Below are 15053 nucleotides of genomic sequence, written 5' to 3' on the forward strand. Positions count from 1 at the left end.
AGGGCGAGGAGGAAGCGGCGCCGGAGCGCGCAGGGCTTGCCGCCGCCGCCACAGCCGCCGCACAGGCTGCCGGAGCGACCCCGCCGCGTGCCGCCCTCCCTGCTCTCCTTCCCGGGCGAGCCGCGGGGATGGGGCGGCCGCGGGAGCCCGAGCGCGCGCAGGAGCCGCCGCCGCCGCCGCCCGCGTCTCCGTCGCCGCGCGCCTGAGCCGCCGTCGCCGCCGCGCGCCCAACCCGGGGGCGGCCCCCCCAGCCCCATGGAGGTCTCCCGGAGGAAGGCACCGCCGCGCCCCCCGCGCCCCGCCGCGCCGCTGCCCCTGCTCGCCTATCTACTGGCGCTGGCGGCGCCAAGCCGGGGCGCGGAAGAGCCCGTGTGGCGGTCGGAGCAAGCCATCGGAGCCATCGCGGCGAGCCGGGAGGACGGCGTGTTCGTGGCGAGCGGCAGCTGCTTGGACCAGCTGGACTACAGCCTGGAGCACAGGCTCTCGCGCCTGTACCGGGACCAAGCGGGCAACTGTACGGAGCCCGTCTCGCTGGCGCCCCCCGCGCGGCCCCGGCCGGGGAGCAGCTTCAGCAAGCTGCTGCTGCCCTACAGCGAGGGGGCGGGCGACCTCCAGGGGCTGCTGCTCACCGGCTGGACCTTCGACCGGGGCGCCTGCGAGGTGCGGCTCCTGGGCAACCTGAGCCACAGCTCCCTGCGCAACGGCACCGAGGTGGTGTCGTGTCACCCGCAGGGCTCGACGGCCGGCGTGGTGTACCGCGCGGGGGACCAGAACCGCTGGTACCTGGCAGTGGCCGCCACCTACGTGCTGCCGGAGCCCGAGACGGCGAGCCGCTGCAACCCGGCGGCGTCCGACCGCGACACCGCCATCGCCCTCAAGGACACGGAGGGACGCAGCCTAGCCACGGAGGAGCTGGGCCGCCTCAAGCTGCGCGGGGGCGCGGGCAGCCTGCACTTCGTGGACGCCTTTCTCTGGAACGGCAGCGTCTACTTCCCCTACTATCCCTACAACTACACGAGCGGCGCCGCCACGGGCTGGCCCAGCATGGTGCGCATCGCGCAGAGCGCCAAGGTGCTGCAGTTCCAGGGCCAGGCGGCCCTCGACTGCGGCCACGGCCACCCCGACGGCCGGCGCCTGCTCCTCTCCTCCAGCCTGGTGGAGGCCCTGGGCGTCTGGGCGGGCGTGTTCAGCGCGGCCACCGGGGAGGGCCAGGAGAAGCGCTCCCCCGCCACCACGGCGCTCTGCCTCTTCAGGATGAGTGAGATCCAGGAGCGCGCCAAGAGCTGCCCCTGGGACTTCCAGACGGCGGAGCACAACTGCGTAAGTCCTGCCCCCCCCCCCCCCCCGGGACGCGGCGGGGAGTCGCCGCCGAGGCCGAGCGGGAGGGAGACCCGGTTGCCATTTACCAGGTCCCAGATCCACACAGCCCGGTGGCTGCCAAAGAGCCGTGCTTTACGGTCTCCGAGACCTCCGGCTACCCTAAAGCACAGCCAGAGGTCCCCAAAGGGAGTGTAAAAAGGGAGGCGGAGAGGGTAGGAGTTTGGCTTAAAACTCCAGTGATTGCATCCCAGTGCCATCCTTCTCTGTCCAAACGACGTTTGTTTGGGGCTGAGCCTCCGCAGACAGCCTCCCCCCCTTCCCTAACCGCTTCCCCAGGTGTATGGTCTTAGCAGGCGTGGGGGTTTGACCCTTCTCTACACGGTCACCAAATACGGCGCCCTGGGCAGAGAAGCCGGTGAACCTAAAGGGCGCGCTGCCACACCCCAGCCTTTGCGCCCACCCCCCCCAACCGGCAACACACGTGATGTCAGAAGAGTTGCTAGCCTGCTCAACCTGGGTCAGTGTGAGCCTAGCAGAGGGGCTCACGCTTGGTGGAACAGAACCATCAGCGTGACCCGATGTGAGGGGGCGGAGCTGTGGCTCCGCCGGGAGTGCTCTGTGGTCTCCGGGGGAGAGGCAGGGGAGGTTGAGGTGGCTTTGTGGATTAAAGCTTCAGCCTGGAGGGGAGAGCAAGAAAAGATGTTGGGATGCCACACAGTTTCTGGGCTCCACATTGCCGCACTCGGCTGGGGGGCTCAGAGACACCACCCTGGGGTTGTGCCCCACCAGCAAGAGCGCAGGTTTCCCCCGGGTTCCCAGGGCAGCCACAGCTTGACTCTTAGAGTGGCAGTTCTTTGACTGGAAAATAAAGCGGCGGTTCAAGAGGGTCCAGTGGATGGGGATTATGGAGCCATTGTGCGCTTCTCAGAGGCCGTTTTCCTTCCAAGGCTGCTGGCAAATCGACTCCACATATGGTTCCTGAGAGGGGAGCCTGCTGAGAGCCTCCTTTATAACTGGACAGAACCCAAAGAGCAGAAATTAATGGCTACAGGTGTTGCCATTGTTTTGGTATAAAATGCGTCAGAGAGGAAGGGGAGAAGTCTCCACTTGTAAAACGTGTTGTAGTGATACATTGTTGTGTAGGCATACAGGGGACCATTGGCTCTAAGGTATGGTAATATATGTACAGAAAGACACTCCCACCCACCCCTTTCTCTGCAAAGCACATCCTACCAAATATTCGCCCTGTTATCCAGGGAGAAAAAAAACCGAGGTCTTTTGCAAGGTTCCATAGATGGTCATTTGCTTCTCCCTCCTTACCTATCAGTTAGTTGTGTGCTGGGACACACACATAATGCCTTCATTTAGTTACTGGTATAATTTTTTAAAGCATAAATAATCTCCCTAAATGCTTTCATCTTGCCATACACGTATAACATTTAATATGTGTTTATTGGATCTTTATCATCTAAGAGTTCAAGTTGGGCAGAAACCATTGCCTTCTACTCCTCTGTTGAGAGACTTGAATGTACCCCCAAGTGTTACTTCGTGCCGGGCTTTAGGCATACTTGGTCTCTGGGATTAATGACAAGACAGCTCAGAGGCCCACAGCAGGTAATAACAGCGGAGGTCCAAGCTCTGCCATCTGACAGCTGTGTGGATGTGCGGAGCCAAAACATTTCCCTTGACTGCCTCTCTGTGCCCCTTGGGTCCTGGAGGACTTAGTTCCCTTCCAAACCCAGCAGGTATCCTGAGTGCACTCCGAATCCACGCTTTGGCTCGATCAGGTGTTCCTACTTGCTCTGGGATGAGGAGGGGGAAGGGGCGGCTGGAGAGCTGTTTATCCATCTTCACGGGAGCTTCTGGGAGAGAGCTGTCCTTTGGAAATCAAGCCAGGTATAAATACATGCTGCCAAAAATCTGGAATTGGAAAAATAAATAATTAAAAGAGGTCCCTCCACAGCCTTTCTTGCTGCTGTTATTTATCAAGAATTCCCAGTGTGCTCAGAGCTGTGTATTCTGAAAGACAGGGTCCCTACCTCCTGAGCTTGTCATCCAAGTTAAATAATATACTCTGGTTCAAACAATAGCATGTCATGGCTGCACAGGTGGGAGCTTGGAGTTTTGCTTTTTTTTCTTTCATTTAAGTAAATTCCTTGCTGCTAGTACGCATTAAAAAGCCTTAATGGAAGTGAATTTCAAGAGGGGTTTGAATGAAAAAAAAGGTGGTAGTTGATGAAAAAGCTGACAATTTTTCTAACCTATTAAATAGGTAGATAAGATACTTAACAGATATTTGTTTGATGCCTGCTTGTGTAAGCAATGCTCTGTGCTGGGTGCTACTGATTTTGCCACAGAAAGGACAATAGCAGGTTGCAGCCCCATTTAATGGGGTCACAGGATCAGAGTGCCCCTGGTTGTCACTCAGAACAATGATGTCATTTCATTGCATTTGTTCTGCATTTTATTTTCAGGTTTTGAATGCATTTTGGAAAAGGCATGCTGAATTACAGGTGCCTAAAACAAGAGACTGACTTGAAACGCTCTAGAGGGAGTCTCAATAGATTCCAACAGCGATTCCTTCAGAGCAGACACAGGAATCTTAACAGTAATCCATAGGCAGTGAGGCACAAGCAGTTGGATTTGCTTGCCTTCTCCTTTCCTACTAGATGGCTCTCTCTTCTTGTCCATCTTCAATCAACCACAGGTTAGCAAAGTGACAGGAGTGACTGGGTTGTGTTTTCTCCTTTCTTGGCTCTCATATGTCAGTTGCTTCTGCTGAGGATTAATTTACGAGGTGCTTGTGCAATGAGTGTGTACCCAGCCATTTACATGCTGGGTCATTACTTTTTCTGCCTTGCCACCAACTTTGAATCACTTTCATAACTAGAGCAGGTTACCTTCACCCATGCACCCATGCCAAGGCGACTGATTTTCATAGACCCTTTCTCTGATGATCCTAATAAGTATTTGTACAGCACTTCCCCGTATATTATTTCTTCTGAGCCCCTGATCAAGTCTAAAGTTGATTCTATGAGGAACAGTCCCATTTACCTATGAGGAAACTCAAGATAAGTAACTTGCTCAAGATAGTAAGCTCCTGAGCCTTCCAGCTTAAACTCAAATCTTGAAATGTCTACTTTTGTATTCTTTCCACCATTCTAGTGCTTTTCAAACTTTCCCTTGAAAGTCCTAAATAAAGAGGCAGCAACCAACCTCTCCTACAATGTGGGGGTGAGGCTGGAGGGTGGCCCTTGAAGTGCTTTAAAACTTAATATGATTTTTTTCCCCTGTCTGTTCCATAACCTCTCTGTGTGCTTGGGTTAATATTAAAAAAATGCTTTAAATTATGTACAAGTTCATTGACTTCCTCCCCCTCTGAACTCCTGCTATCCTTGGCACACCAATGCACTCATAGAAAAGTGGACCCAAGTTTCAAAGTCTGGTTGTTCTGCAGTGGTTTGGCCGCCCTAGTTGGGTCCTGGGGTTGCTTGTGGTCTAAACATGGCGTCCACCCCCTCTGTAGACCCTGAGGGTGGTGTGTTTTTAATAACTGTTGGCTAATAGGATGGATGCTTGTAGTTCATCTACCCCTTGTGGGGAGACACACCTCCTTCCACACTCCCATAATTCCACTGCCTGATAGAACTTAACTGGTAGACAACCACAAAAACACTCACATGCTCTCCAGCAGACAGTAACCCAAGATCCTTCTAGCTGTTGTGTGCAGAAGTGATGTCCCAGGATCCCTCAGCAATGCAGCCTTGTGCATTGCCTCTTGACCTCAAAATCCACTGTCTTCCTGTGATGTTTATTCCTCTTTTAGTTTCTGTTATGATCCTGTCTAGCCATTTTGCCATCTAAAGACTAGATGGTGAATTTTCCCCCTTTACACACATCTGAAAAACAGGGGTAGATCTAAAAAAACCCCAACACCCAATTAGAGGGAAAAAGCAATCATAGCTACTATCTACTGGGTAGTTATAATATGGCCAGGCTTTGGGCTAAGCATTTGACATGCCTTATTTTCGGTTGATAGAGTCCTCCTCTGGGGCAAGGACTGTAGTTGCTACTATGATTTTAGAAGTGAGAAAATTGAGGCCTGGAGAACTTTGGTGAGGTTCCACAGCTGCTGATTTAGAACCTGGGTGGTCTGACTTGTGGACCTGAGCTTTTAAACCACTGCTGCGGACAGTCCAGCACGTGGATGTTGGGTTCTGGTGTCAGTCCTACCTTGTGTGGAGCAAGTCAGACCCTTGCGACTGCTCTGATAAGATCAGCTGTTTGCGGACAGTAGACATGAGAGAACAGAGAATCCATGACTGTGAACGGAGTTTCTCGATTTGCAGACTGTACAACCGAAAGTTCAGACTCTTAAGAGGGTTTTAGCTCCTCAGCTGTCAACTTTTGGACTGTTTTGACATTCTTTATATTAAGGCTCACAAATGACCTCAGGGAAACCAACAAGGCCTCAAGGGGCTGCTCCCAGTCTTTCTTCTTGGACACAACCTAGCTCATGTCCTGAATCCGGAGATCTCAGCCTGTTAAGTCTGGGTTATAGGCCCTCTTGTCTTTGTTAGCAGCAACAATTAAAAGGCAAGCCCCAGAAGGTCAGGAACCAATAACATTTTGTTCTCTGTTGAATGCAGAGTACCTAGTATAGTACCTGGTGCACAGTTGGGACTTGAGAAATATTTGTGGAATGAATAAATGCAAGGTCTTAGAGCATCATGTTGGAAATGTTTCCTGGGCTTTAGCGGCAACATTTTCCTGGGTCTGGCCACTTCATACCCCCTTAACCAGTGGCTTTTTCTTAATGTCTGATGTGCCAGGACCTCTTTCTTCCTGAGTCCCAGGCTATCTGGCATCCTCCACCCCTCCAGCTCTTCCCAGAAATCCCCATTTATTGGAAGAATCAGGCTTCTGGTCTTACCAATCTGGGAGTTAACTTTGGCCATAGAAACCCAGCATGGTTGGAATTTCCATGGTATAATTTCATAATATGCGCGATCAGGAAAGGGCTTTATGCTGTAGGGCAATGGTTCTCAAAGCGTAGTCTCTGGACCAACAGCATCAGATCAGCATCGCTTGGGAACTTGTTAGAAAGGCACATTAGGCTTATTAAATCAGGCTTACTAAATCAGAAACTGAGTGGGTAGTATTTTCATTTTCTTTGGGTAAATACCCAGTATTCCAGTGGAATTACTGGATTCTATGGCAATTCTATTTTTAACTTTTTGAGGGACCTCCACACTGCTTTCCAGAGTGGCTGCACCAGTTTGCATCCCACCAACAGTGCAGAAGAGTTCCTTTTTCTCCACATCCTCACCAACACCTGTTGTTTCTTGTGTTGATTTTAGCCATTCTGACAGGTGTGAGGTGACACCTCATTATGGTTTTGATTTGCATTTCCCTGAAGATGACTGATGTTGAGCATCTTTTCCTATGTCTGTTATACTCCTTATACTCTTCTAATTGCTCAAAGCAAATACCTAGAAAACCTCCTAAAGCCTTTCCATTTTTGAGCTTGTAGTCTGAGTCTCAAGAACCTAAAGGTCACAGTTTAATTAGCTCTTCCACTCTTGTGTACAGCGGTCTATTTGCAATTCATTCCAGGATTCGGCGGGGGGGGGGGGATTTCCAGAGTCTTCCACCCTCCTGTACATCAGAACCAGCTCCACATGTTGAAATTCTCTGAGGATCTACTCTTTAGAGCATCAGTCCTCATCTGAATTTCTGTCTTAGGCGCAGTTGGTTACATGAAACAAACATCTACTGGAGCAAACTCAAATCAGGGGGTGGAGGTCCCAGTGGAAGGAACTAGGTGGAATTCCATGGAAATCTGGGAATAGGAGCAGGACTGTGTAGTGGTTCCAGGACAGACTCTGGAGCCAGGTCAACTGGGACCAAAGCTGCCATGTACGAGTTGTGGGACCTTGAGCAAATTACTTAACCTTTCTGTGCCTCAGTTTCTTCATCTATAAATAGGCATCCTATTTGCTTCATAGGATTATTGTCTGGATTAAGGAGTTAATATGTCTTGGGTAAACACTACCTGACCCATAGTAAATGCTATGTATGTATTTACTATTCTCATCATCAGGATTATTAATAGGAATAGGATGCAGCTTCCTTGATACGGAATTGGAAGGAGGTTCTGGACCCAAGGCAGCTCAAAGAAGCTCAGCAGCAGGAAGTAATAGATACTTATTCTAAGGTTTCACTGTCAACATGACTTAGCATGGCTACTTCCCCTCTGTCCTGCCATCCGATGGCCTCTTCTTCCTCAGACATCTGCCCCTCAAACCCTCCACCTGGATACTGCAGCCTGCTTTGATATCCACTCTACCTTTCAACAGCATTTAACCTTCTGCACTGGCTATCCACTGGCAACAACAATTTGTATTATTCAAATTACCAAGAGAGAGATAGCACTGGGTCCAACTCACCTTTTCACACCAGATTAGAGCCCTAGTTCAGGGTAGGGATTTCTTGTCCTTGGGGCAGGATGCCTGGCCCAATCAGAAGAAGGGGGTCAACATGGCCCCCAGAAGGTGCAGTGGGCAGTTTCCCTGAGAATGGAATGGTGAAGAGCCCCACTGTAACCACCATGTTGACTACAGTAGCATGGTACCATCTCTACCTCCCTTTAAGCTTCCTGATGTTCTCTGCCCCGAACATGTGGTGGCACGTGGGTGATAAAGACTGAGGCCTGCTCTGAGGAATCCCAGAGTCTGCTTGTTGGGGGTGCGGGCAATTTGTAGGCATTATGGGTCTAACCTGTTTGTAGGAGCATGGTAGTATTAAGTTTTTTGTTTTGCTTTTTATGAAATGTGCTCATAGTGGGGTTCTTTTAGTCTTAATTTTCTGTTTTGGTGAAAATGCTAATTTTTATACTGTCACCAAACTAAATCGAATTGTGACCTTTTACCTCACAGTCTGTGGTTGAGTTTTATATTGGTTTGTCTACCTAATAGTTACAGATACTGTTTTCCTTGGAGGAATTATGATGAGGATTTGACCCTGGGAATCCCAGTCTCACTCCCCTGGCCAATGCTCTCATGCAGATGTCACCAGACCTTTCCTGTAAAGGTGATATCATCGGTATCTTAGGCTGTGCATGCCATATACAGTCTCTGTTGCATTTGCTCAGCTCTGCTGCTATAGTGTGAAAGTAACCGTAGACGATACATAAATGAGCAAATGGGACAGTGTTCTAATAAAACCTTATGTGCACTGAAATCTGAATTTCACATAATTTCCACTTATGAAATATCCTTTTCATTTTTCTTCCCAGCCATTCAAAAATGTAAAAACTATTCTTAGCTCCTGGGCCATTCAAAAAAAAAAAACAAAAAACAAAAAACAAAAAACAAAACCCAAACAGGCGGCAGCCAGATCTGGCCCACAGGTGGGAGTCTCCCATCCTGCCCTGATGGCAAGAGGGAGAGTAAAGCAAGCCCATACAATGCCAGGAGACATGGTGAGAGGCAGCAAAAAGACACTGTGGAAGCCCTTAGGTGGAGTGTCAGACGCAGCCTGGAAAGATCTCGGAGGCTTCGGAGAGGTGATACTGGAGCTGTGGAGCTGTGTCTCGAAGCCATGTGGAGGAGGCAAGGGAGGGAGTTCCAGAGAGAGGGGACAGCTTGCACACAGGCGGGACGTTGAATAAGCTTGTGAACCGCAGGTAGCTCACCCTGGCTGCAAAGCATCCAGAAATGAGCATGCAGGGCCAGATGGCCACAGGCTTAATGAGACAGGCAAAGGCCGCCGGATTTTATCCTGATGGTCAGTCTCTTTCAGACCTTCCAAACCTGGTCCTTACAATCAATCTTAACCAGGAGCTCCGTATGAGAGGAAGGTTAGTAGATCACCATTGACCTGCTGCTCTGGGTGAGACCACAGCCAAGTGCTGGGACACAGGGGGCAACAGGGGTTAGGAGGTTCCCAGAACCCTGCGGCATGGCCCTCCCCACCCCTGCCTGTCCCTGAGGTATCTCAGAGGAACTTCTAGGATTCTGCCAAACAGGGTGTGAAAACCATAGCCATGGCTGATGGAGGACAAGAGCAGGGTGATATGCAGATGCGATCTGATGGTGTTCTAGAGTGATCGCTCAGAAGAATGGAGAAGCAAAACAGCTGATTAGAAGGATGCTCACCGGTTCAAACGAACAATTTCTTGAGCTTCTATTACCTGCCGAGCACTGTACAAAAATATTTCTGTCAGTGGTAAATAGAAGAGACAACATGTAGCGAATAAAGAAGCTATTTTTATATTGAAATTATAGCTAGCATTTATGGAGCACCTACTGTGTACCAAGTGGTGTTCTAAGCACTTTACCAATATTAACTCATTTACTCCTCACCGCACTTTATGAGGTGGGTAATACTGCTACTTCCATTTCACAGATGGGGAACCAGAGGCACAGGCTGAGGTTGGGACTGCAAATGAGCTTAGCAGGTGCTGGGGAAGGCTCTCTTTAAGAAGGTTGAGTTGACACCGGGAAGAGGAGAAAGGATGGTTGTAGATGTCCCCTTGGAGAACTGGGACATGAGCACTCCTTGCACGCTGCACACGTGCAGGGGCTCACAGGGGAACAAGGTAAGCGTGGCTGAGCCCTGAGGAGGTGGTGAGGGGAGAGGGTTGGACGAGGAGGCTGGAGAATGCAGCAAGAGCCAGATCCTGTAGGCCTCGCAGGCTGTGGGAAGGAGTGGATGTTTTATTCCTAAAGCACAGAGGAGCCTTGGAAGGGAAGTGAAATGATGGGCATTGCATCCCTGATAATGAGGTTCTGTGGGGAACGGATGGGAGGTGGGCCCTGGAGGAAGCAGGAGAAAAGCTGCGGGAGGCTCCTGAAGCAGTCCAGGCGGGAAATGATGTTGCCTTGGTCTAGAGTGGTTGACGGTGAACGTGGAGAGAATCACACGGATTCTATGGATTGCAATAACCCCTCTGAGGGATGTGGACAACGTGAACCCGGGTGGTGGCAGTGAAGGCAGAGAGGAGGGATAAAATGAAATAGCTTTTTAAGATGTAGAACTGAGAGGTTTTGGTGACCAGTTAGAAGACAAGTTGAATTTGTGTTGATTTGTAGATGCCTTTGGGACACCCAGGAAGAGCCACCACGCAGGCAGGGGGCAGGGAAGTCAGGGACTGGGAACGTGCCGGGCTCTGAGTTTGGCTCAACACGGTGCTGTTGGGGCTGGATGTGCCTTGAGGGGAGTGGCCAGGTCTGTCATAAGACGGTCTCACACCTAGTGGGCCCTCAATAAACATTTGTCAAATGGAAAAGGTGTTCTCCATTTCGTGGAGAAGATTGTGATTCTAGCACAGTGACCTGAGAGCTGTTCCAGGAAGGGGCGACACTGGAGCTATGTTGATAGGAAGCCAGGTAGCCCAGAGGGAAGGGCATTTCCCTGTGAGGGAAGGAAGCCCGATTCCTAGTTGTTCCCCTATCACCCCCCCCGACCCCCACCTGGTCTTGGAAGAGTCCGCTTGAGAAGCAGTTTCTCAAACACACCAGCTGTTCCTAATCATTGCTCATTGACATCTTCCCGAGGCTCCTTTTTCATCAGTGACCAATCTTAAGAATTGGATTCCAAGTGCTGAGCCTTGCTTCTCTGAGGCAACAGGAGGGGTACATAGCCCGAGAGCAGCCAGAGGTTGTAGGTCAGACTAATGTGTGCAGCAATATCTTTGTGTCCTCTACTCCCAGGGCTCCAACCCCCATGGAGCCCTTGTGCTGTGGACTTCTGTGAAGCCTGTAGATCCTTCTCAGAATAATGGTTTTAGATGCAGAAAATAAAAACAGAATTACAAAATGAACCAGTTATATGGATGCAAGGATATATCAAATTGCTTTTCAAGTTGAGATATACTAAAAAGATTGGTTTATTTGAGAGAGAAAGAGAGCATGCATGCGTGAGTGGGGGGAGGGGCAGAGGGAGAGAATCTCCAAGCAGTCTCTCTGCTGAGCTAGAAGCCAGTTGTGGGACTTGATCTCATGACCCATAAGATCATGACCCATGAGATCGTGACGTAAGCCAAAATTAAGAGTTGGACGTTCAACCAACTCAGCCACCCAGGTGCCCTGAGATGGAGTAATATATCTTAACACGTTAAAGTGCAGGATCTAGCAGCAGTAACTCCCGTAATTTCAAAATAGAGATGAGCATAAATGATATTTTGAGATATCTGAACAAATATAAAATGGTATATCTGATTTCTTTTGGTGACAAAGTCACAGGTTCAGTTAATACTGCTGTGTCCTGCATTCATAATTAAAGAAAAGGCTAAATTTCCGTTGAAGTTAGCTAAAATGTAGTTGACCCTTTAACAACACGGGTTTGAACTGTGCAGGTCCACTTGGATTTTTTTTTTAAATATTTTATTTATTTGAGAGAGAGAATGAGAGATAGAGAGCATGAGAGGGAAGAGGGTCAGAGGGAGAAGCAGACTCCCCGCTGAGCGGGGAGCCCGATGCGGGACTCGATCCCGGGACTCCAGGATCATGACCTGAGCTGAAGGCAGTCGCTTAACCAGCTGAGTCACCCAGGCGCCCCACTTGGATTTTTTTGATAAATATAGTACTGTAAATGTATTTTCCTTATGGTTTTCTTAACATTTTCTTTGCTCTAGCTTACTTAATATATAATATATACAACATACAAAATATGTGTTAATTGGTAAGGCTTTGGGTCAACAGGTTATTAGTTAAGTTTTGGGGGAGTCAGAAGTTATACACAGATTTTCATTGGCACAAGGGGTTGGCACCCCAACACCTGTGCTGTTCAAGGCTCAACTGTAAGTTTATTTTTTTTTATCCCTGAATTCTATCCATGAACTGTGGATGCCAATGGAGCCCCTACTCAAACCATTCATTTTGGGATGGAGAGAAGGCTCAGACACGTTAAATGATCTGCCTAAAGACTCATTACTCATAAGTGATAGAGCTTGAACTTGAACCCACATTTTTAAACTCTAAATCTCTTGTTCCTTCTATTCTTCCATGCTACTATCATGCTATTTTTATTTTAAAGAGTTAACCCAGTGTGAGGCCATGTTCATAAATTATGCTATTCTAATCATGAAAAACCAGTCTAATTATTATTACTATTATTTTTTTTTTTTTTTGGTCAGAGAACAACCTAAAGTACTTTGTTCACATGGTAGGGCCATTATTTTCAGTAAACTGACTCTGTAGACTGCCTATGGACTGAGAAGGCAAGAGACCCAGACACTTTCTCTTACAACTTGTGCATGAACTATGGATATAAAATTCGGAGAAGGCCAAGATGCATGGTAGTAAGAGATGTGGGGTAATTTAGTATTGCTCCCTAAGGCAGAACCAAGGTCCAGAGTTTACAAGGACAAATTTTGGCTCAACTGCAGAACTCGGTAATGATTAGATCTACTTAGCAATGTACCAAGGTTGCTTGATAAGATATTGACTGAAAGAATTCAAACATTGATCCACGTATTTATTCATGCATTCAATAAACTTTTATTGACAACCTACTACATATCAGATCCCTAGGTGTATGGCTACCTTCAAAGGGCAGAATCAGATAAATGATTATTAGAGCTTGGAGTCTACCAGGAGACAGAGAATAAATAAAATTTTAAAACAATCTTGAAGGGAAAAGTGGAGTGGTATGACTCATAATTCCTGGAATAGGGATGGAAAGGTCTCTAGTTACAAGTCTGTGAGGAGGTGACATTGAATTCGAAACCTGAAAGATTAGAAAGATCCAGCCTACAAGGGGAACTAGCAGTAGCCTGTGCAAAGGCCCTGAGGCAGAAATATGGTAACATGTTAAAAAGTCTGAAAGAAAGTCAGTGTGGGAACTGAAGTGGAATGGAAGAGAGGAGTGGTGGGAATAAATGTGAAGAAGTCAGCAGGGATGAGCTCAAGTAGGATTTGGGGAGACGTTTGGATTTAGTTTGAAGTGTGCGGGGAGTAACATCACTTGTTTTATATTTTAAAGGCTCACTCTGCTAGTTGGAGAAAGACTGTAGGTCGAAAGGGAGAGATCAGGAGGCTCTTGCAGTAGATCAGGAGAGAGATGGAGGGTGCTTAGCCTGGATGCTGGCTATGGAGATGGAGAAGACAGGCGGGATTGTTGGCCAATCCAGCTGAGATTTTTCATATATCGCTGTGGGGAGTGACAGAAAGAGAGGAGAGAGGAGCTGGGGTGATTGGTGGTACCTTTCATCATGATGGGGAAGACTAGGGAGGAACAGGGTTGGAGGCAAGAAACATCTAGATAATCGTTTTCCAGCAACTCTGAAACCTTGTGATAGATTCCAGTGGTTCTCAAGAAGGAGGATGCCATTTACTTCGTATGTAGAGATGTGGGGGAAGGAGCTTTCATACTTAATCAAGTGACAGGATGGGGCACTGCTGACATTTTATGGACAGGGGTCAGAATGCTAAAAGTCCTGTATCATGCAGGACAGCTCCCATGATAAAGAAATATCCCATCTAGAATGCAAGCAGCTTCCTCACGGAAAAACATTGGTGGACTGAGAGCTTTTCAACTGTAAGAATGTAGAAAAATGCGTTTTTTTTTCCTCCTCACACTGTCAGCCATTCATCTTTTTGTGGATTTTTTTTTTAAAGATTTTATTTATTTGAGAGAATGAGAGAGCATGGGTTGGGGGGGAGGGTCAGAGGGAGAAGCAGACTCCCTGCTGGGCAGGGAGCCCGATGTGGGACTCGATCCCGGGACTCCAGGATCATGACCTGAGCCGAAGGCAGTCGCTTAACCAACTGAGCCACCCAGGCGCCCCTTTTCCCAGGCGCCCCTTTTTGTGGATTTTTTGAGTCAGGTTCTTTTCATAACTAATTGACTGAAATTAGGCTCAAGGAGCAGATGGAGATTTTGATGGGGGAAAGGGTGTAAAGCCAGAAGAAGGAAGGATAAATCTTGGAGAGTTGGACTTTGGTGGTGGGTAGGGCTTTGAGGCTGAAGGACACTGAGGGGTTTGGAGGGAGGAGAGAAGGTAGAAGAGCAAGTGGGAACAGGCAAAATTCAAACTTTACTCTGTTTCCTGTGGTTTCACTGCAAGCTGCCTGATGCCTGCTGGTGTATATGCTGCCCAGCCGTGTCCCTAAACTTCACTTCTCCACCCCTTGTGCACACTTTGAACTTTTCCTTTTGATCATTTGAGTCCCCAGGGTAAATTCTTCCTTCAGATGATCAGAGAGATGCCATAAACTTAGAACCCTAGCAATGCTGTATACTCTAGAAGAATAAAGAGAAACAACAGGAGTCTTAATGGCTAATGAAATCACTAACTTGGGTGAAAAATTGTTCTTTCCATCTCTCTAGCTTAATAGAGATAGTTTTCTACTTATTTTCACACACACGGTTTCATTTGAGCCTCACAACAATGCTAATAGGCAGGGCATATATATTATTGTGTCCATTTTATAGATTTATAGTTCATTGAGGTTCAGAGACATCAAAATCAAGCAGGCTATAGGGGACAGAATGTGTGTGTGTGTGTACATGTTCGCACACAGGTCTTGAGTGTAGGGCTCCAACTGAGGTTTCCCAACTGCACGTGGGCCCCTGGTAAGTTATAGGAAATAGTGAAGAAACTGTTTCAAAATAAGTGTATGCCAAAGGAGAGCAGAATACAAAAGTAACTGCCCAAGAGGCATTTCATCAAGGTATCCGTAGTTAATAGGCCCCCAGTTGGTATCTTTCCTGGAAAAACCAAATGA

At 48.4% G+C, this 15053-nt stretch overlaps 1 protein-coding gene across 2 annotated transcripts in view; it reads left to right on the forward strand.

Moving 5' to 3' along the window:
• Positions 1–204: 204 nt before the first annotated feature.
• Positions 205–15053, forward strand: part of PLXNC1 (plexin C1) — a 144388-nt gene continuing 129539 nt past the window's right edge. The window contains exon 1 of one of the 2 annotated variants that reach the window (XM_028105497.2): positions 205–1320. In XM_028105497.2, coding sequence (XP_027961298.1) covers positions 256–1320 — 1065 coding nt within the window. In that variant the 5' untranslated portion in view covers positions 205–255. The remainder of the gene's footprint in view (positions 1321–15053) is intronic. The other variant, XM_028105498.2, reaches the window with a different exon arrangement.

Source organism: Eumetopias jubatus, unplaced genomic scaffold, assembly GCF_037043125.1.
Source record: "Eumetopias jubatus isolate StellerSeaLion01/CBP00866 unplaced genomic scaffold, mEumJub1_p1.0 scaffold_8, whole genome shotgun sequence".
NCBI lineage: Eukaryota > Metazoa > Chordata > Mammalia > Carnivora > Otariidae > Eumetopias > Eumetopias jubatus.